This window comes from Eriocheir sinensis, unplaced genomic scaffold (assembly GCF_024679095.1).
Source record: "Eriocheir sinensis breed Jianghai 21 unplaced genomic scaffold, ASM2467909v1 Scaffold331, whole genome shotgun sequence".
Classification (NCBI taxonomy): domain Eukaryota; kingdom Metazoa; phylum Arthropoda; class Malacostraca; order Decapoda; family Varunidae; genus Eriocheir; species Eriocheir sinensis.
In genome coordinates, this window is record NW_026111645.1 from 325,191 (window position 1) to 347,500 (window position 22,310).

Genomic DNA, 22,310 nt, shown 5'->3' on the forward strand with positions numbered 1-22,310 from the left:
GCTGGGAGTGAGGTCAGGTCCAGGCTGGGGAGGACTGACAGATGGCCGAGAAGTGGAGATTGATGGCCCTGGCTGCTTCAGGTGGCGGAGGTGAGATACGCCCGGGATGGAGGGGGCTGTTGTTGAGGCCACACAAGGCCTTAATTTTGAAAACCATTTCCCAATGTTAGCTTGCTTAAGGCTGTGGATCTTTTGGGAGTAGTATGTGGCCTTGGATCGTTTGATTTCCCGGATAACTTTGTTGCGGAGGGGCTTGTAGAGTGTAGGGTTGGTGTGGAAGGCGTCATTTCTCTGTTCAATGAGACGTTTTATTCTGGGTGTAATCCACGGGGTGTCTGAAGGGTGCACTCGTCTTGATTTTAGCGGGAAGAAGTGGTGGTAAGCTGCGGTAATTGTGCTGGTGTAGTTGCTCCATTTTTGGTGCACGTCATCCACTGTAAGGACTTCAACCCAGCGGTGGCGTGTTATCCATTGGCCGAACGCGCGGATGGCTGAGTCCGTAACAGGCCGGTAGGTCTTGGTGGCTGGCGGGGTTTTGTTGGATGTGGTAGGTGCAGGTGTCCAAAGAACTGACAGGTGTGCTGCGTCCCATGGGAGGGAGGCTTAGGGGAAGGTAGTGGGAAGTGAGGTCAGTGAGGATTAAATCCAGTGTTTGTGCCGTGTGTGGGGAAATTTACTACTTGTGTGAGATGTAGCTGGTCCTCAATATCACTGGTGTGGAGTTGATTGAAGTCACCGCAAACAACTACTTTTGCAGAGGGGAAGAGAGTGCGCTGCTGGTCCATTTCTTCGATGATGTGGTTGATCAGCAAGGTGGCGGAGGCGGCGCGGGGAGGGTAGTAGACCAGACAGATTAGTACCGAGGGAGCGAGTCGGGGGTGGGAGGGGGGTGAGAGCCTGACCCAGAGGGTTTCCACACCCTCGGGTGTCTCAACGGGGAGTAGGGGGTTGAGGTGGGTGTGGCAACAGAGCGCTAACCCACCGCCTCGTTTACCTCTTATCAGACGATGGAAGAGCTGGAAATCAGTGATGTTAAAGAGCTCTGGTACTATCTGCCACGCCTCTGTGATGGCCACAACGTCAGCGCTGGTGGATTTGATGGTGGTGATGACTTCGTCTAGCTTGTTGTTGAGGGAGGTAACGTTGGAGAGTAGCAGGGTTGGCAGGTTGTACCACTGGCGAGGCACTTCGATGTGTTTGTAGTCCTTGGCATGCTTGGGTTTAGTATTTCTCCTGGTGGTGGTGATCACTGGTATGTTATGTGTCACTCGTGAACTTTTCCTGGCACTGCGGTTTTTAAAAATATGTAGTTCCTTTAGCTTCCGGATAACGTTCGCTGGGGGGTAGGCGGAGGCACGTCGTAGGCGGTATAGATAAGTAGTGTTGTATCTCACAGTAGAACACATCGCACTAAACACTAATGACGAGATGAGAGCAATGATGAAGAAAGTGGGTGTGGGTGAAGGTGTGAGAGAGGTCAACACCTGACCCGGGCTGCTCTGAGGAGCGCCAACAACCATGACCTCTTCGCGCGAGCGATGGAGGCCAAGTGTGTGTGTGTGTGTGTGTGTGTGTGTGTGTGTGTGTTTGTGTGTGAGTGTGTGTGTGTGTGTGTGTGTGTGTGTGTGTGTGTGTGTGTGTGTGTGTGTGTGTGTGTGTGTGTGTGTGTGTGTGTGTGTGTGTGTGTGTGTGTGTGTGTCTGCGCAGTTTAATTTAACCGGATTTATGTAGGTTCAAGTGTTTAATGTGTTTTCCCGGCCCTGTGTGTGTGTGTGTGTGTGTGTGTATGTATGTATGTGTGTGTGTGTGTGTGTGTGTGTGTGTGTGTGTGTGTGTGTGTGTGTGTGTGTGTGTGTGTGTGTGTGTGTGTGTGTGTGTGTGTACGTAACCTCCAGATGACGCAAGCCTTGTGGAGGGAGGGAAGTCAGGGAGGGAGGTAGAGAGATAGGGAAGGGAGGGAAGGGTGGAGGGGAGGGAGGGAAGGTAGGGAGGGAGGTAGAGAGATAGGGAAGGGAGGGACGGAGGGAGGGTAGGGAGGGAAGATAGGGAGGGAGGTAGAGAGATAGGGAAAGGTGGGAATTGTGGAGGGGAGGGAGGGGGGGAAGGGAGAGAAGGGAGGGAGGTAAAAATCTGTGTTGGGGAGAGATAAAAGAAGAGAGAGAGAGAGAGAGAGAGAGAGAGAGAGAGAGAGAGAGAGAGAGAGAGAGAGAGAGAGAGAGAGAGAGAGAGAGAGAGAGAGAGAGAGAGAGAGAGAGAGAGAGAGAGAGAGAGATAGAGAGAGAGAGAGAGAGAGAGAGAGAGAGAGAGAGAGAGAGAGAGAGAGAGAGAGAGAGAGAGAGAGAGAGAGAGAGAGAGAGAGAGAGAGAGAGAGAGAGAGAGAGAGAGAGAGAGAGAGAGAGAGAGAGAGAGAGAGAGAGAGAGAGAGAGAGAGAGAGAGAGAGAGAGAGAGAGAGAGAGAGAGAGAATGCTTCATTTTAATCCGTTCAAAGTGTGAAAAAATTCCTTTATACGTGAAAAAATGAAAACTCTGATGGTAGTAGTAGTAGTAGTAGTAGTAGTAGTAGTAGTAGTAGTAGTAGTAGTAGTAGTAGTAGTAATAGAATACATACAAGGAACCTGCCAGACTGTTCATCAGCAGTCATAATGACCAACGACTTGGAGACCCGGTTGCCATACAATCCTCAGAGGGCACCACCCAGGCGGACCCAGTGGCCATGGCAATGTTTGCCCTGGGAATGATGAAGCTGCAGGACAGCATCCGCCATGAAAACACCAACGTCAAACAGGTGGTGTATGCGGATGACCTCACCGGGGTAGGAAAGTCTGCAGACCTCAGGAAATGGTGGGACCTCGTCAATGAACATGGCCCTAAAATAGGGTACCGTCCCAACGCCACGAAGTCTGTGGTGATTGTAAAACCAGAGGCATACGATCGGGCCAAAACAGCGTTCCAGGGCAGTAACGTGAAACTGTCAGTGACTGGCGAAAGACACCTCGGGGCAGCCATTGGAACAGCTGAATACAGAACCGAATATGTGAAAACAGCTGTAAAGCGCTGGGAGTCCGAGCTGCAGAGACTGAGCGAGATCGCCAAAACAGAACCGCAGGCAGCCTACGCAGCATTTACGTACGGTGTCAAGCATAAATGGAACTACCTCATAAGGACAGTTCCTGATGTTGCTCCGTTACTAAAACCTCTGGAAGATGCTATCAGAAACACCTTCATACCGGCGATAGAAAATGGGAGATGTCCCAGTGACCAGGAGAGAAGATTGCTGGAGTTGCCGCCAAGAATGGGTGGGCTCGGCATCACCAACCCGCAAAATCTGGCTGAGTCTGAATTCGGGAACTCAATCCGAATCACAGCCTCCTTGACCGGATATATTACCAATCAAAATGAAAGGGGAGAAGACAACCCTCAAGATATTAGGTCACTAAGGAATGAAATCTCCATAAACAGAGAAGGAAAACAGAGAGACACTCTGAGTAACCTAATGAGAGAACTCCCAGAAGACACAAGGAGGAGGACAGATATTGCACAGGAAGTGGGCGCTTCAAACTGGCTAACCACACTACCTATCAGGGCAAAAGGCTTCAACTTAAACAAAAAAGAATTTACTGATGCCCTTGCCCTCAGGTATGGCTGGCCAGTGGATGGGCTCCCAAACATGTGTAACTGTGGCTCACCCTTCAACCAAAATCATGCCATGACATGCAAGAGAGGAGGTTTCGTCTGCATGAGACATGATGAAGTAAGAGACGTAACAGCTCAGATGCTGAAAGAAGTCTGCCACGACGTGACTGTGGAACCCATGCTGCTCCCTCTGCAAGGCGAACACCTCGCCAGACGCACCGCTAATGTTTCGAACGAAGCACGAGAGGATGTTAGCGCCAGAGGGTTTTGGACTCGTGGACAAAGGGCATATTTGACATAAGGAACAGAAGAAACGAACAAGAGAAGAACAGAGCATATGAAGAAAAAATACAGAATGTGGACCAGGGCTCCTTCACCCCGGTAGTATTCACGACGGCAGGAGGGATGGGACCAAGGGCGCAGAGCTTCTACGCAAGACTCGCCGAAACACTGGCGGATAAGAAACAACAGCCAGGAGGCAGTGTGGTCGCCTGGATGAGATGCAGGCTTTCCTTCTCCTTCCTGAGGTCAGCCTTGGTCTGCCTGAGAGGAACCAGGTCACCTGCACCCAAAACCACCCGCATTGCTGACCTGGACTTTGAGGCGACGGTGGTTGATAGTCGTATCAACCACAAGCTTTGTTAGCTTAAAAATAAAATTTAAGTAAAGTTTGTTTTATTAGATAAAGATGGTTGTCCACAGTCATTGTGGTGGAAGCAATGAATTGCTTTGTGAAAGGATATGAGAAAATATACCGCTCACAACGCAACTCTAATAAGTAGTAGTAGTAGTAGTAGTAGTAGTAGTAGTAGTAGTAGTAGTAGTAGTAGTAGTAGTAGTAGTAGTAGTAGTAGTAGTAGTAGTAGTAGTAGAAGTAGTAGTAGTAGTAGTAGTAGTAGTAGTAGTAGTAGTAGTAGTAGTAGTAGTAGTAGTAGTAGTAGTAGTAGTAGTAGTAGTAGTAGTAGTAGTAGTAGTAGTAGTAGTAGTAGTAGTAGTAGTAGTAGTAGTAGTAGTAGTAGTAGTAGTAGTAGTAGTAGTAAGGGGGATCTAGACGTAATAGATGATAGGTGATTTAGTGTCAGGTAGTATTAGTAATATGGTTGGATGCCACAGTCATTAGCGAACAGAGTTGGGGCTAATGACCTCCAAGCTATGGATGGATCCCTCAATTATTATGTGTCGGGAAAATAAACATGGGTGGAGTATCATTTAGTAGTAGTAGTAGTAGTAAGTAGTAGTAGTAGTAGTAGTAGTAGTAGTAGTAGTATACTAGTAATAGTAGTAGTAGTAGTAGTGGTGGTGGTAGTAGTAGTAGTAGTAGCAGTAGTAATGGTAGTAATAGTAGTAGTAATAGCGGTAGTAGTAGTAGTAGCAGTAGTAGCAGTAGTAGTAGTACTAGTAGTAGTAGTAGTAGTAGTAGTAGTAGTAGTAGTAGTAAGTAGCAGTAGTAGTAGTAGTAGTAGTAGTAGTAGTAGTAGTAGTAGTAGTAGTAGTAGTAGTAATAGTAGTAGTAGTAGTAGTAGTAGTAGTAGTAGTAGTAGTAGTAGTAGTAGTAGTAATAGTAGTAGTAGTAGTAGTAGTAGTAGTAGTAGTAGCAGTAGTAGTAGTAGTAGTAGTAGTAGTAGTAGTAGTAGTAGTAGAGGGGCACTCTGGCTAAAAGCCACCACCATCTCCAATATGGACTATGAAGCCACAGTGCTGAGAGTGACATTAGGTGGGTCGGGAGTGACTTGAGTAGGGAAAGGAAGATCTAGACATAATAGATGATAGGTGATTTAGTGTCAGGTAGTATTAGTGATATGGTTGGATGCCACAGTCATTAGCGAACAGAGTTGGGGCTAATGACCTCCAAGCTATGGAGCCCTCCATGATTATGTGTCGGGAAAATAAACATGGGTGGAGGTATCATTTATGTTGTAATAGTAGTAGTAGAAAAAAAAAGTAGTAATAGTAGTAGTAGTAGGAGGAGGAGTAGCAGCAGAAGTAGTAGTAGTAGTAGTAGTAGTAGTAGTAGAGGAAGTAACAATAGAAATACAGATGAAGATAGTAATAATAATGCTGATAATAATAATTACAATAATAATAACGTAATAATCTTTGGCTTTTTAACACACTCATTCTTCATAATTTCTCATCATTCCACTCCTCACGTCTTTCTTATTCTTCACTTTCCTCTCTTTTATCTTTTCTTTCTCTTCTCTTCTTATTCTTTATCTTTCGTCACCATCTTCTCTCTTTTCTTCTTCTCTCTTATTCCTCACCTGGTCATCCTCATATCCTCTATACAAAGACTTCCATCGTTTATACTCCATTGCAATATCTCTTTTTTCATCATGACACGCAACACCTACACGAGGAATGACTCAGACAACACACACACACACACACACACACACACACACACACACACACACACACACACACACACACACACACACACACACACACACACAGACACACACACACACATACACACAGCACACTGCAACTTTTTTTCTCTTCCTTCCTTTCTTCCTTCATCCTCCTTCCATCGTTAACTCTTTCCTTCCATCCTCAACTATTTCTTACCTTCCTTTCTTCCTGCAACACTCAACACTCAAATATACACACGCACAACACACTGCAACCCTTTCTTACTTTCTTTTCCTACCTGCAACACTCAAGACTCATACAACACACATACATTCCCTCCACAACACTTCCCGTCCTCACATATTCCCTCCACAACACTTCCACTTCATTTCATTCCTTCATTCCTGCAACACTCAAGACAGGAATCGCCTTGTATTGAAGTAGATTAAGGTCTCCGAGATGACAAATAGTAAACAGCTTTAACAACAACAACAACAACAACAACAACCATCTCGAGTAAGGGGGTTCGAAGTCATCTATATACAGTTCAAAGAGGTTCCAAGGCTCTTATACACATATCACTCGGAGCTTATGTCTTAAAGGTCAGGGAAACAGCGACGTTGTTTGGCCCCTTACACACGGGACACTTTGAGCGCTGCAGCAGCGCTACTCACGCGCGATTCAGTTTTAGCAGCGCTGCTGTGAAGCGCGGCTTATCTTTCTAGAAAGTGTAGTGGGGTGAGTGTCGAATTAGCGGCGCTTCTCAGCATCGCTACTAAAATTGAGTAGGGCGTTAGCAGCGCTACAATCGCGCCACGCACGCGCTGCTAAAAAAGTGACGCTGCTGCAGCTACGTGTGAAAACTCCCATTGAATGCCATGTATCGTGACGAGCAGCGCTACTTTTTTGTGGTCGCCACCGGCAGCGAAGCCAACCACGCAAATCTGTTTGTAGCGCTACTTTTTGTGGTCGTGAGTGCGTGGGAAAGCATCCATTCATCTCCATTATTCATCAGCGGCAAATATGCTGAGCAGCGGTGCAAAGAGTCCGGCGTTAGGCTCGTATTCCCAGACGCTATCGGCCCCACAGCAACGATTTCCAAAGTCCGTAGAGGAGATTAGGTTCTCAGGAGTGCTTTTTCACTTTCATGGTGCAGCAGCCTTGTCAAACTATCAATAGGCTCTTAAAACTACTTATGGAAGAACCCACAACAACCTCTATGAATCCCCTGTCAGGTGTGGCAGGGTGGGCGAGCCCCGAAATGTTTCAGAATATGTCCCTTAGTTTTTTTTTCTTTTTAGAGACGCCTCCTCACCCTCTTTTTCCTTCTTTTCTCCAATGATAAAAATATTTCGTCAGTTTCTTTATTTTTCCTCCCTTCAAAGGCCTCCCGTTTACCTATCCTAGCTTTTACTACTTATTTTAGTCGGTATAAGTTATCTATACCGTATTATCTATTTCTTATCGTGTTCTTCAAGTTTTCATTCCGTTTGAGCTTTTGTTATACTTTTACTTTCGTGTGTGTATGTATCACCTCTAAATTTACCCCCGTTTTTATCGATTCTTTCTATTATATATTTTATCTTTCTATATTTTTTTTTCTTCAATATGTCGTATAGTCTATTTCTTATCGCATTCTTTAAGTTGTCATTCTGTCTGAGCTTGTATTATACCTTCATTCTCGTTTTATCCATTTATATTATCCTTCTGTTCGTCCCATCACTCCCCTAAAAATACTTCTTAAGTTCCTGTCCTTTATTCTGTTCCATATAAAATCTTCATATTCTCTATTAAAAGACTTCCATCGTTTATATATTCCAGTCATCTTTTTATTTTCCTTTTGTTTATCGACACAAAATTCCCTTACAAATGCTTCCTATATCCTTATCCTATATTTTGTTCCATTAAAAATCTGCATATTCTCTATACAAAGCCTTCCATCGTTTATATATTTCACATATCTTCTTATTTTTCTTCTATTTCTCGTCCTATCATTTCCCCTACACATACTTCTTAAATTCCTATTCTGTATTTTGTTCCATATAAAATCTTAATATTCTCTATACAAAGACTTCCATCGTTTATATATTCCACCTTTCTTTTTTTTTCCTTTAGTTTCTCGTCTAAATATTACCTTACAAATGCTTCTTAAATTCCTATCCTATATATTGTTCCATATAAAATCTTCATATTCTCTATACAATGCCCTCCATCGTTTATATATTCCACCTTTTTTTTTTTCCCTCTAGTTTCTCGTCTAAATACTCCCCTACAAATGCTTCTTGAAAGCTTATCCTATATTTGGTTCCATTAAAAATCGTCATGTCCTCTATACAAAGACTTCCATCGTTTATATATTACACTTACATCTTTACAGAGTGGAGTCTAAGGCTCTTCGTCTCATCAGCTCTCCTTCTCCTACTGATAGTCTTCTACCTCTTAAATTCCGCCGCGATGTTGCCTCTCTTTCTATTTTCTATCGATATTTCCACGCTGACTGCTCTTCTGAACTTGCTAACTGCATGCCTCCCCCACTCCCACGGCCCCGCTGCACACGACTTTCTACTCATGCTCATCCCTATACTGTCCAAGCCCCTTATGCAAGAGAAACCAGCATCTTCACTCTTTCATCCCTCACGCTGGTAAACTCTGGTAAAATCTTCCTTCATCTGTATTTCCTCCTGCCTACGACTTGAACTCTTTCAAAAGGAGGGTATCGGGACACCTCTCCTCCCGAAATTGTCCTTTCTTTCGACCACCTCTTTTGATTCTTTTTTAGGAGCAGCGAGTAGCGGGCCTTTTTTTTATTGTTTTCTTTTTGTGTGTGCCCTTGAGCTGTCTCCTTTGTTGTAAAAAAAAAAAATTCCTTTTGTTTTTCGTCCAAATATTCCATTACACATATTTGCTATACGCTTATCCTATCTTTGGTTCCATTAAAAATCATCATTATCCTCTATACAAAGACTTGTATCGTTTATATATTCCAGTCATCTTTTTATTTTCCTTATGTTTGTTGTCCTAAAATTCCCCTACAAATGCTTCTTATATGCTTCTTAAATGCTTCTTCTATTTTGTTCCATTAAAAATCATCATTATCCTCTATACAAAGACTTCAAACGTTTATATATTCCTCTGTAACATCTCTTTATTTCCTCTCTGCCGCTTATAAAGGTCTGCCTACCTACTGTTATCACCTGCTGTACAAAGGTTCTTACTATACTGTATAATACGATATTTTACAGTACAAAGATCCGGGTTGGGTACTGCCAGTTCTGTCTACAAAGAGTTATCTATGGGTTAGGCTGTACCAAGGTCTTCATAGTTTATCTCTTACTAGGAAGAGATACGCATTGTTTCTTTTGTTTCTCTTTACTTCCTTTGTCTTTAGAATCTATATTTTACTAGGAAGAGATAGCGATTATTTTGTTTATAGCTTACAGAGGCCTCGGGTTGTAGTTTTTTCTAGTTTTTCTTCCTCTCGTATAAACAGCACACTTCGTTTCACATAAGACATATCGCTTCTCTTGTTTTTCTTTACTTTCAGAGGACTCGGTATTAGTTTTTCTTCTCCTTGTATGTACAAACTTCACTTCTTTCGGCTTCACTGTTCCTCGTAGCTCCGTGAGGCCTTGGTTTTCTTGTTTTTAGTCCTACTGTAGAGAGCTCACTTCGTTATGCTGTTTGTCTAGCCTCGTCAGCCCTTGGTGTTTGGTTTTTAGTCCTGTTATAGAGAGCTCACCTCGTTATGCTGTTCCTCGTAGCTTCGTGAGGCCTTGGTTTTCTTGTTTTTAGTCCTGTTGTAGAGAGCTCATTTCGTTTTGGTGTTTGCCTAGCTTCGTGAGGCCTTGGTCTTAGGTTTTCTTTCTCTTATAGAAACCTCACTTGCATGTCTTTCACTGTTCCTCGTATCTTATCTCTCCTGAGGCCTCGGGTCTAGGTTTCAGTCCTCTTGTAGAAACCTCGCCTTAATTTGTTTCATTGTTCTTCGTCCTTTATCTTTCCTCTTACAGAAACCTCCCTTCCACTTGTTTCAGCGTTTCTCTTAGCTGTCTCACGTGCTTGTGGAGATTTCTTCGGTTAAGTTTTCCTGCAGCCTTAGGAGTGTCACCTCTATTCCTCGCCTTAATTTGTTTCATTGTTCTTCGTCCCTTATCTTTCTTCTCTTCCACTTGTTTCACCGTTCCTCTTAGCTCTGTCTCACGTGCTTGCAGAGGTCTCGTCGGTTTAGTTTCCCAGCAGCCTCAGGAGTGTCACCTCTATTCCTCCTGCCGTACATAGAACTGCTTGGCGGCGGCTATCTCATATCGAGCATCTCACACCTGTTGGCTTTACCTGACACTTAGCGCTGCAGGTATATTGACAGGTAAATTGCCTCCTTGTGTTCTGCTAGAGAGTTTCGTTCGGGGTAGACATCGCCCTCGTTTTCGATTTCTTTCTATCGCGTACAAATTGGCGCACACAATACTGATCCTATACCTTCCTTATCGCGTACAAACTGGCACACAATACTGATCCTATACCTTTCCTTATCGCGTACAAATTGGCACACAATACTGATCCTACCTCTTCCTATCACAAAGCAATGGCACAAAATACTGATCCTATACCTTCCTTATCGCGTACAAATTGGCACACAAAATACTGATCCTATACCTTCCTTATCGCGTACAAATTGGCGCACACAATACTGATCCTATACCTTCCTTATCGCGTACAAATTGGCGCACAAAATACTGATCCTATACCTTCCTTATCGCGTACAAACTGGCGCACACAATACTGATCCTATACCTTCCTTATCGCGTACAAATTGGCGCACACAAAATACTGATCCTATACCTTCCTTATCGCGTACAAATTGGCGCACACAAAATACTGATCCTATACCTTCCTTATCGCGTACAAATTGGCACAAAAAATACTGATCCTATACCTTCCTTATCGCGTACAAATTGGCACAAAATACTGATCCTATACCTTCCTTATCGCGTACAAATTGGCACATAAAATACTGATCCTATACCTTCCTTATCGCGTACAAATTGGCACACAAATACTGATCCTATACCTTCCTTATCGCGTACAAATTGGCACAAAATACTGATCCTATACCTTCCTTATCGCGTACATATTGGCACAATAATACTGATCCTCGTTTAACATTTTCTTACCGTACAAATTGGCACGTATTACTGATCCTATACCTTCCTTATCGCGTGCAAATTGGCACACGTAATACTGATCCTATACCTTCCTTATCGCGTGCAAATTGGCACACGTTATCCTCACCCTTGTTAAACATACATTATATTCATATACCGCGTACATATTGGTACAAGTTATGCTGACCCTCTTTTCTACAACATTCTTAGCGTACAAATTTGCACACATAATACTGACCATCATATTAATACCTTCCTTACTGCGTACAAATTGGCACAAGTAATGCTCACCCTAGTTTTACACACATTCCTTACTGCGTACAAATTGGCACAGGGGCATAATCCTCCTCGTTCACTCTATACTTTTTGGTCTAAATCTTTCTTACTTGTCTAACTCCTTACACTTTTCTTAGTTTTGATTTACTCCCTACTTTCTTATTTTTCCTTATTTCTTATTATTTACTCCTCCTTTCACATTCTTTCATACTTTCTCACTCTTTACTCTTTTTCCCCACTCTATCACTTTTCAGTCTAGTTCCTTCCTCACTTGTCTAACTCCTTACACTTTCCTATTTTTGTTTTACTCTTTTACCCTTTCTTATTTTCCTTATTTCCTATTCTTTACTCTTCCTTTCTCATTCTTTCATAATTTCTCACTCTTTGCTCTCCTCCCCACTCCATCACATCCCTAGCAGCGACCAGGCCTAACAGGACCAGCTAGCTACGTAGGCACACCCCCACACACCCACACCCTAGTTCCCTCACGTCACTCTTCATTAACACCGCTAACGGCCACGCACTGTCTTATTCCCTCGCGGCCTTGACCCGGCAACACCTCGGAGAGACGGACCATCGCCAGGGAGAGAGGGCGGGGCAGAGACCAACATGGGCAAGGCTCTCGGCAAGGCTTATGCTTACTAGATTCTTGGATGAGCTTACGGAGTCTCATTTAGTGTCATGGGGATCGTTGGAGGCGTAGGATTGGGGTTTTTCTTTCTTTCTTTTTTTCTCTTTCTTCCCGCTAACACATCGACAAGGCTCTCGGAATGGTTTATATTTACTGTTTTACTTTTACAGGACTCTTGCGTGAGCTTACGGTGTCCCTTTTACTGTATGAGAGGCGTGGGAGGCTTAGGGCTGGGTTTTATCTTTCTTTCTATATTTCTTTCTGCTCTTTCTTCCCTCTAACACATGGGCAAGGCTCTGTACAAAGCCTTTGTTTAGAGTCTTGGATGAGCTTACGGTGTCCCTTTTACTGTATGAGAGGCGTGGGAGGCTTAGGGTTGGGTTTTATCTTTCTCTCTATATTTCTTTCTGCTCTTTCTTCCCTCTAACACATGGGCAAGGCTCTGTACAACGCCTATGTTTAGAGTCATGCAAGAGCTTCCGGACTCCCTTTTTCGCGATGAGAGGCGTGGGAGGCTTAGGGTTGGGTTTTATCTTTTATCCCGAGCTGCTTCGTCTTCATCACTTTGAGCCTCGAGACCCCAAAACGATTAATGGCACCAAGACATCTGACTAACATAAACATAAACGCTTTAATACTATGAATCACTGGTGTCCCGGCGCACGCACACACACACGCACGCACGGTGATGCTGCTGCCTTGTTGCTGCGTCCGTGTGGCACCCCGCGGCGGACAGGGAGAGAGAGGGAGAGGGGAAGGTAAGGGGAGAGAGAAATAAGTCCAGGTGAGGGTCGGTGCGGCGGGCTCCCAAAGTATAGTCCCGTGTCGAGGCGAGCGGAATCCTTAATGCCATTTAGCGGCGAGGGAGGAGCCGAGGCAGGAAACTGACTCCCTTCCTCTCCTTAAGGGCGTGGAGGGCGGGGCGGTGAGGGCGGGCCGGGGGTCAGTGCCTGGCGGGAGACGTGGTGGGGTCAGCCGGGGAGGATGAGCGGGGGACTGGCAGCGTGTCTGGGGTGATACCGGTGGCCGTGTCCCTCTGCAGCAGGAGGTAGAGGCGGTTGTTGAGGCCGCGGTGGGTGTCCGTCACCACGCCCACGGTCCCTCGGAATCCGTAAGCGGCCCCTCGTCCTCTCGCTGCTGCCGCCCACCGCCATCACCACGTCCTCGTCCGCTCCTCACGCCTCCCACATGGGCCTGGTTTGCTACGCCCTCGGGCAAGGAGAAACCCACACCAGCAAGGCCACGCCCACTGAAGAGGCCACAACGCCTGCGCCCACTACCGCCCAGTCGTTGACGTGGCAGCGGCTGAGACGACTGAGAGGCAGCGGCTGGCCGGGACTCAGGCCGTGGTTGCCAGCGCCGCGGAACACCCAGAGGTCCTTGGTGTGCTCCAGGATGTTGGAGGGCCGCGCGGGGGGTCTTGATGCGTGGCGCTTCTTCTCTGTGACGTTATTACGATTTATTCTGCGTGGCTTGTGTGTTTGAGCGTCGCCTTCTCCCGGACCGTCTCACTGGTGTGCAGTGCCACCCCAGGCGAGGCTTTGCGCTCTCCGTGGGGCCGCTGGGGGTGCACGGTGGCATGGTGGTCAAAGGGCGGCATGCGGTTGTGTATGATCCAGTATGGCAGCGTGGTGGGCGTGGGGCGTTCGTGGAGTCGTTGTAGGCGTGGGTTGGCGTGGATAAGGCGTGGGTGCCCTTTGGGAGGATGTCGCAGTCGTCGGGGTGGTGCTGTGTCCCTCTGGTGTTGTCTGTGGGTGGATGTTTGTCGTGGCTGCTGTTCCCACGTCCAAGTAACTCACTGAAGCGTTGACTGGCGGGGGTTCGTGACGTGGGGCGCTGGTCAGGGCTGCATCATCCTCATCATCCATTATAGAATTACTCTCTTCCGTCATCCTCATCGTAGCGTTACTCTCCTCACTGCTGTTGTGTGTGTCCGTGATGATGTCCAGAGTCGCAGAGATGCTAGTGGTAGTGGTGGTGGTAGTGGTGGTTGTCGTAGTGGGGATCGTGGTGGTAAGGAGGTGGGAGGCGATGGTAGTTGTGGTCGGGAAGTCGCTGTCCTCAAGAAGCATGACTGGTTTGTAGCCGAGAGTGGTGGGAATGGCGCACCTGAGGAGAGAGAGAGAGAGAGAGAGAGAGAGAGAGAGAGAGAGAGAGAGAGAGAGAGAGAGAGAGAGAGAGAGAGAGAGAGAGAGAGAGAGATAGAGAGATAGAGAGAGAGAGAGAGAGAGAGAGAGAGAGAGAGAGAGAGAGAGAGAGAGAGAGAGAGAGAGAGAGAGAGAGAGAGAGAGAGAGAGAGAGAGAGAGAGAGAGAGAGAGAGAGAGAGAGAGAGAGAGAGAGAGAGAGAGAGAGAGAGAGAGAGAGAGAGAGAGAGAGAGAGAGAGAGAGAGAGAGAGAGAGAGAGAGAGAGAGAGAGAGAGAGAGAGAGAGAGAGAGAGAGAGAGAGGTGTAGAAAAGTTAGTGAAATAGGGAACTGATTGTCCGTACAGTAACATATATAGAGGTTCATGCTCTATATCGTGGCTTGGTGGTGGAGGTGGAATCTGTTGTTCAGAAGCTGGTTTGGTGGAGGTGGAGTTGGTGGTGGAGTCTTGTCTTTCGTAAGCTGGTTTAGTTGAGGTGGTTGAGCTGGTGGAGTTGGTGGTGGTGTGTGGTGGACTGGTAGTGGTGGAGTCTTGCCGTTCGTAAGCTGGTTTGGTTGAGGTAGTGGAGTGTGGTGGTCTGGTAGTGGTGGTGGAGGTGGAGTCTTGTCTTTCGTAAACTGGTTCGGTTGAGGTGGTGGACTTATACGGTGGACTGGCGGTGGTGCTGTGGAATATTAAGTGGAGTGTGAGAAAGGAGATCGAGAGGGAGAAAAAAAGGTGATATATAGAGATAACATTTCGTGAAGCCACAAGAACATAGGAAGCAGGAAGGAAAGCATAAGAGAGAAGGTCATTTTTTTTTTTTTTTTACAACAAAGGAGACAGCTCAAGGGCACAAAAAAAGGGAAACAATAATAAAAAAAAAACCCGCTACTCGAAAAACAATACTTAGTGAGGGACAAAGAAATAAGGAAAATATGAAACGAAAGGAAGGGAAGCATAAAGAAACGTAGGTGAACAAAAGATAGACCAAGGAGGAAGGGAAGAGAAGAGATAAAAGTGATAAAGAAAGGATAATGAGGGAAAATATAAATAGAAAAAGAATGGCGTGGAAGGAATAGGAGCATAAGAAAAGAATGAAGGGTGATAAAATAGATTGAATGTGAGGGGTGACTTGTGGACTCACCCAGCCATGTCCTTCTCTTCTAAGGCGGCGCTGTGTCGGGAGATCTGTCGGAGCAGCTGACGTCCCCCCGGCAGCTGTTTGAGGTGGGCACACAGCTCCTCCAGGCCTGTGTGCATATGTGTGAGTCATTAATACTCAAAATTCTGATGGTATGAATTATTAAAGGGAAAACGCTAGCTAGTAGGCTACTCAAAATGCTCATAATTCCGATGATAAAAATTCTAATGGTGTGAAATCTTGAAGGGAAGTTAACTGACAGCCTACTCAAAATGCTCATAATTCCGATGATAAAAATTCTAATGATGTGAATTCTTGAAGGGAAGTTAACTGACAGCCTACTCAAAATACTCATAATTCCGATGATAAAAATTCCATTGTTGTGAAATCTTGAAGGGAAGAAGTTAACTGATAGCCTACTCAAAATACTCATAATTCCAATGATAAAAATTCCAATGGTGTTAATTTTTGAAGGGGAGAAGTTGGTTGGCATAGTTAGTGAGTATTTAATGTATTATGGTGAGGTGGGCTACCTTTTAATAGTTCTTTTTTTATTTATATCCCAGCAAGCTGTAAAAAAAGGAGGAAAAGAAAATGACTGGAAAACTTACTGCTACCAAAAAGGAAAAAAATGATAGAGAATTCCAAAACATTGTTCAAAAACATTAAAAAAAAAAAAATAAATAAATAAATAAATAAAAATTGCTATGTAATTTGAAGACGGTATTAATAACAATGAACTTAGAACTGCACAACACCACAAGAAGAAGAAAGAGGAGAAGAAGAAGAAGAAGAAGAAGAAGAAGAAGACAAAGAAGAAGAAGACAAAAAAGAAGAAGAACAACAACAACAACAACTTACCCTCCTCCTCCATCTCCCCATCCACCACCTCCTCCTCCTCCTCCTTCACCTCCTCCACCTCCTTTCTTGCCAGGTGGAGGAGGAGACGCGCTAGGCTACCCCCCCTCTCCACCAGCTCCCCGCACGTGCCCTGCTCCACCAGCCTTCCGTCTTCTACCACCACCACGCGATCCACCTCCGGCAACACCCAGAGTGCGTGCGTCACCAACACCCGCGTCTGGTGGTGGTGATGGTGGTGATGGTGGTGGTGGTGGTGGTGGTGGTGGTGGTGGTGGTGATGGTGGTTTGGGAAGGAATAGTATATGATTTATTTACTCATTCTCTCTCTCTCTCTCTCTAAAATGAAAAAAAACACTCCCTTCTTCCATCAACTGTCTCTTACGGTACACACACACACACACACACACTCCCTTCCCCTTCTCCCCCCTTCCTACCTTTCCCATTCCCCTCATTCTCTCCTTTTCCCTTCTACTTTCTACCTTTCTTTCCCCTTTTCCCTCATTCCCTTTCCTTCCCCTCAAAATGCTTCTCCCTTTCCCTCCCTCCTCCTTTCATTCTTTTCTATCCGCTTACAAATTCCTCTTATCACTATTTCATACTTATCTTTTACTCCTCACATTCTATTTGCTTCCTGTAAAGTCTCCTCCAAATAACTTCCTATTCCCTTCAGTATCTCTCTCTATCCCCTCATATCTCTTCTTTTCCCTTCACTCTATCCATCCCCTCATATCACCCCACTACTTCCCATCTCCCTTGCCCCTTCCGCTCCCCTTACCGTGCCACCCATGAGTCCAGAGGGTCCCAGCAGGCACTCAAAGATATGCCGCCCCACGTTGGCATCCACGGCACTGAGGGGGTCATCCAGGAGCATAATGTTGGCGCCACTGTACGCCGCTCTGGCCAGACCCACGCGCTGCTTCTGACCCCCACTGAGGTTGATGCCCTGAAGAAGTAGTAGTAGTAGTAGTAGTAGGAAGCCTTGTCGAACTATCACTAGGCTCATAAAACTACCCATGTAAATACCCACCACACAACCTCTACAAAAGCCATATCATATGTTTGTTTGTAAGTCCTGAAATGTGTTAGTTTTTTTTTTTTTTATACAGTAGAGAAAACAGCTAAATAAACAACATAAACAAAACAACAAAAAAGTCCACCACACACTACTCGTATAGCAGCGAATAGAAATGAGATGAAAAATAAATAAATAAATGAGTTGAGCTTCTAATGAGTGTGTTTTTAGGTTTAAGGTACAGAAGAAGGGTCACACTACCACCAGGGTCATAAAACTACCCCTGGAAATGCCCTCCCCTGCCTTCACTTCCCTTCCTCCCCTTCTTTCCTGTTTATTTTTTCCCTTTCTTTCTTCCTTTCCCTTCCTTCTCTTTTTCCCCTTTTCTTTCTTTCCTCTTCCTTTCTCCTCTCCCCTTCCTTCACTTCTCTCTCCTGATCTCTCCTTCCTCCCTTTCCCCTTTTCTTTCTTTCCCCTTCCTTTCCCTACCCTCCCTTTCCTTCACTTCCCTTCTTCCTCTTTTTCCCCTTTTCTTTCTTTCCTCTTCCTTTCTCCTCTCCCCTTCCTTCACTTCTCTCTCCTGATCTCTCCTTCCTCACTTTCCCCTTTTCTTTCTTTCCCCTTCCTTTCCCTCCCCTCCCTTTCCTTCACTTCCCTTTCTCCCCTTCTTCCCCTTTTCTTTCTTTCCTCTTCCTTTCTCCTTTCCCCTTCCTTCACTTCTCTCTCCTGATCTCTCCTTCCTCCCTTTCCCCTTTTCTTTCTTTCCCCTTCCTTTCCCTACCCTCCCTTTCCTTCACTTCCCTTTCTCCCCTTCTTCCCCTTTTCTTTCTTTCCTCTTCCTTTCTCCTTTCCCCTTCCTTCACTTCTCTCTCTTGATCTCTCCTTCCTCCCCTTCCCCTTTTCTTTCTTTCCTCCTTTCCCTACCCTCCCTTTCCTTCACTTCCCTTTCTCCTGTTCTTCCCCTTTTCTTTCTTTCCTCTTCCTTCTTCCCTTCCCTCCCCTCCTCTTCTCCCCCTTCTTCTCTTTCTTTACTCTTCCTTTCTCCCCTCCTCAATATGTTTAATACCATGACCCTAAGTACCATCCCTAACCTTACCTTCTCCCCAATTTCCGTCAGGTCCCCGGCAGGCAACATCTCGAGATCAGGCATTAGGGCGCAGGCTTTCACCACCCGCCAGTACCTCGCCTCCTCCCAAGGGCTGCCCCAGGTGATGTTCTCCCGAAGGCTGGCGTTCTGTAGCCACACCTCCTGCGACACCAGAGCCACCTGTCCCTATGGGGTGTGTGGGGGGTGGCAGATGTTTACAAAGAGACTGAGTAAACGGGGAAGAAGGGATGTGAAGGAAGGGGAGGGTAGGGAAAGGAGGAAAGGAAGAGGATGGAAAGACAAGGGAAAGGGAAAGGGAAGGTAGGGAATGGAGGAAAGGAAGAGGAAGGAAAGATTAGGGAAAGGGGAGGAAGGGAGCAGTAAGTAGCGGGCTTTTTTTTCATTATTGTTTTTTTTTTTCATGCCCTTGAAAAAAAAAAGCTGGAAGTAAAGAATTCGTAGAGGAAGTAAATGAATGAGAATATGAAGAAGATATTTGCAGAAGCGTCAATGGTCATACACACACACACACACACACACACAGCAAAGGCGGTCCGTACCCAAAACTTTTACTATTAAATTTTGAAAGGAAACAAAACAAAACACAACAAAACAAAACAAAATACAATGAAAAAATGAGAAAACTGAAAGAAAAAAAGAATACTAGAAACTAAATAAAAGGAAGAGAAAGAAAACAACAACAACAAAAGAGAAAATAAACGAAAACAAAGGAAATAATAAAGGAAAATGCAAATATGTAAAAAAAAAAAAAGAAAGAAAATAAATAAAACAATAATAACACACACACACACACACACACACACACACACACACACACACTTACATTTACCACCACCTCCCCGGCAGTCTTCTCCATCTGTCCGAGGAAGGCCGAGAGAAGCGAGCTCTTCCCCGCCCCGACCGGCCCCACCACCGCCACCAGCTCCCCGCGCCCCACCTCCACCTCCACCCCCTGCAGCGCCCACTCCCCACCACCCCCGCCCCACCGGAACGCCCCGCCCTCCACCCTGATGGCGCTCTCTGCGGGGAAGGGAGAAAGAAAATGGGGTGAGTGCCAATGTTCTGGTCTAAGTGAAGTATAAAAAGTAAAAAAAATAAATAAAACAATAATGAAAAAAAAGTCTGCCAATCACTGTTTCAAGATTTAAGAGGAATGGCCAAGAGAGGTCAATTTAAGGAGGAGATTTAGAGTATATGGATTGTGCTATGCTACTACTACTACTATTACTACTACTACTACTACTACTACTACTTCTACTACTACTCACCCTTGGAAGGATCACTGCATACGGCCTTCGGGTCAAGATTCTGTGCGGCGAAGAACTTTTCCAGTCTAGTCAGAGACACTTTTGCCTGAGGAGGAGGAGGAGGAGGAGGAGGGAAGAAATGGTTAAGTAGTTGTAGTATAAATTAGAAAAAAAAAAAAGTTTCCCTTCTTTCAAAGCTATTACTGTTGTTGTTGATGTTATAGAAGAAGAAGGAGGAGGAGGAGAAGAAAAAAGGAGGAGGAGAACAAGAAAATGATGAAGAAAAAGGAGGAGGAGAAAAAAAATGAGGAAGAAAAAGGAGGAGGAGGAGGAGGAGAAAAAAGAAAATGAAGAAAAAAGGATAAGAAAAAGAAAGAGGAAGAAAAAAGGAGGAAAAGAAAAAAGAAACTGAAGAAAAAAGAAGAAAAAGAGGAAGAAAAAGAATATGAGGAAGAAAAAAGGAGGAGGAGGAGGAGAGGAAAAAGAAGTAAATGAGAGAGAAGGGCAAGGAAGAGTAGAAAAAAGGAAGGAGAAGTAAACAAAATCAAAGAACAACAACAACAACAACAACAGCAACAACTACCCACCTGTATACCCTGCAGGATCAAGCCGGGTATCTCAGCGATGGGTAGCCTCAGGAGGTTGAACAGAGCGATCGCCACAAAGGCCGTCTCTGCGTCGAGCTTGTTGTCGGACGAAACCGTGATGTAGGTGGCAAACGAGGCTAACGACACCTGTAATAGTGGTAGTAATAGTAGTAGTGGTAGTGGTAATTGCAGTGGTAGTAGTGGTGGTAGTAGTGGTAGTAGTAGTAGTAGTAGTGGTAGTAGTAGTAGTAGTAGTAATTGCAATAGTAGTAGTGGTAATTGCAGTAGTAGTAGTGGTAATTGCAGTAGTAGTAGTAGTAGTAGTAGTAGTAGTAGTAGTAGTGGAGATGAAAAAGGAGAAGGAAAAAGAGGAGGAGGAAGAGGAAGAGGAACTATTACTGTTCTTGTTCATGTTATAGAAGAAGAAGAAGAAGAAGAAGAAGGAAAAAAAGGAGGAAGGAAAGAAAAAACGAAATAAATGAAAGAGAAAGACAAGAAAGAGTAGGATAAAAAAAAGTTAAATGAGTAGGAGGAGAAATAAAGAATTAAGATGATAAATAAATAAATAAATAAACTCACCATGAAGGGCGTGATGAACCAGAGGAAGGCAACAAAGCTATGGTAGTACGCCGCCTTCGTTAGCACCTGTATCTCCTCCCTCCGCACCTCCTCCACCTGCTTGCCGAACGGTTCCTCCCATGCGTTGAGCTTGAGCACCTGCCGGGGGAGAGAGAGGGAGAGATAGTGGCATAAAAATGGAGGATTAATAGCATGGGAAAGGAGGAAATGAGAAAGGAGAGGAGAGGGAGAGATTGTGGCGTAAAAATGGAGGAAAATTAATACGAGAGAGGAGAAAATAAATGGAGAGAGAGAGAGAGAGAGAGAGAGAGAGAGAGAGAGAGAGAGAGAGAGAGAGAGAGAGAGAGAGAGAGAGAGAGAGAGAGAGAGAGAGAGAGAGAGAGAGAGAGAGAGAGAGAGAGAGAGAGAGAGAGAGAGAGAGAGAGAGAGAGAGAGAGAGAGAGAGAGAGAGAGAGAGAGAGAGAGAGAGAGAGAGAGAGAGAGAGAGAGAGAGAGAGAGAGAGAGAGAGAGAGAGAGAGAGAGAGAGAGAGAGAGAGAGAGAGAGAGAGAGAGAGAGAGAGAGAGAGAGAGAGAGAGAGAGAGAGAGAGAGAGAGAGAGAGAGAGAGAGAGAGAGAGAGAGAGAGAGAGAGAGAGAGAGAGAGAGAGCGTCTGGGTCACAACCAGAATGACCGGGGTTCGACTCCCCGGCCGGGTGAAGATAGGTTGGGTTTATCTTCTTTCATGTGTAGCCCCTGTTCACCTAGCAGTGAGTAGGTGTACGCGACGTCAGGCGAGGAGTTGTGACCTCGTTGTCGCTGTGTGTGAGTGGTCTCAGTCCTACCCAAAGATCGGTACTACGAGCTCTGCGGCTGGCTGTCTCGAGAAAGACCCGCAGCACTCCAAGAGGTGAAAAAAGATTACACACACACACACACACACACACACCAAGCTCCTTCCCTTTCATGCATGAATAACAACAATATAAATAGCTCCTCTTCCTCTTATCCTCCTCATTTTTCACCTCAACTACCATACTACTACTACTACTACTATAATTACCACTTATTACCCCTACCACTATTATAGGTAAATACACACACACACACACACCTCTCCTGTCCCCCCCTCCCCCCCCCCTCCCCTGCCCCTCACCTTGATCCCATTAATAATCTCCCCCGCCAGCTTGATCCTCTTGTCCTTGAGCCTCATCTTGGTGTTCTGCAGGGCCTTGGTGCGGCTGGCGACCATGGTGTTGATGGGCATTATTAGAACCATTGTAGCCATCCCCGCAAGCACTGATGGACCTGAAGGGGAGAGGTGAAGGGGTGAGCGATGGGAGGCTGTTTGGGGGGAGGAGATGATAGGAGAGAGGAAGGATTGAGGAAGGGGAAGAGGAAGAAGGGGAAGTGAGGAGGAAGGGAGAGGAAGGAGGAGGAAGGATAGAGAGAGGAAGGGTTGAGGGTGTGAGTGAGGGGAGGAAGAGGAAGAAAGAGGAGGAAAGGTGAGAAAAGGGAAGAGGAGGAGGAAGGGAGAGGAAAGGGTAGAGAAAGGAGGAGGAAGGATAGAGAGAGGAAGGATGAGGAGGAGTGTAGTAGTTGTAGTCAAATAGTAG

The 22,310-nt window shown here is 45.5% G+C and overlaps 1 protein-coding gene across 1 annotated transcript in view; it reads right to left on the reverse strand.

The window, feature by feature from the left end:
* Nucleotides 1-13,257: 13,257 nt before the first annotated feature.
* Nucleotides 13,258-22,310, reverse strand: part of LOC126991757 (multidrug resistance-associated protein 1-like) — a 24,970-nt gene continuing 15,917 nt past the window's right edge. The window contains exons 11-22 of the mRNA XM_050850441.1: nucleotides 21,851-22,002; nucleotides 20,718-20,855; nucleotides 20,139-20,285; nucleotides 19,573-19,657; nucleotides 19,128-19,324; nucleotides 18,293-18,469; nucleotides 16,960-17,127; nucleotides 16,185-16,401; nucleotides 15,327-15,432; nucleotides 14,544-14,864; nucleotides 13,568-13,616; nucleotides 13,258-13,488 (exon numbers count right to left, since the gene is read on the reverse strand). Coding sequence (XP_050706398.1) covers nucleotides 13,258-13,488; nucleotides 13,568-13,616; nucleotides 14,544-14,864; nucleotides 15,327-15,432; nucleotides 16,185-16,401; nucleotides 16,960-17,127; nucleotides 18,293-18,469; nucleotides 19,128-19,324; nucleotides 19,573-19,657; nucleotides 20,139-20,285; nucleotides 20,718-20,855; nucleotides 21,851-22,002 — 1,988 coding nt within the window. The remainder of the gene's footprint in view (nucleotides 13,489-13,567; nucleotides 13,617-14,543; nucleotides 14,865-15,326; nucleotides 15,433-16,184; nucleotides 16,402-16,959; nucleotides 17,128-18,292; nucleotides 18,470-19,127; nucleotides 19,325-19,572; nucleotides 19,658-20,138; nucleotides 20,286-20,717; nucleotides 20,856-21,850; nucleotides 22,003-22,310) is intronic.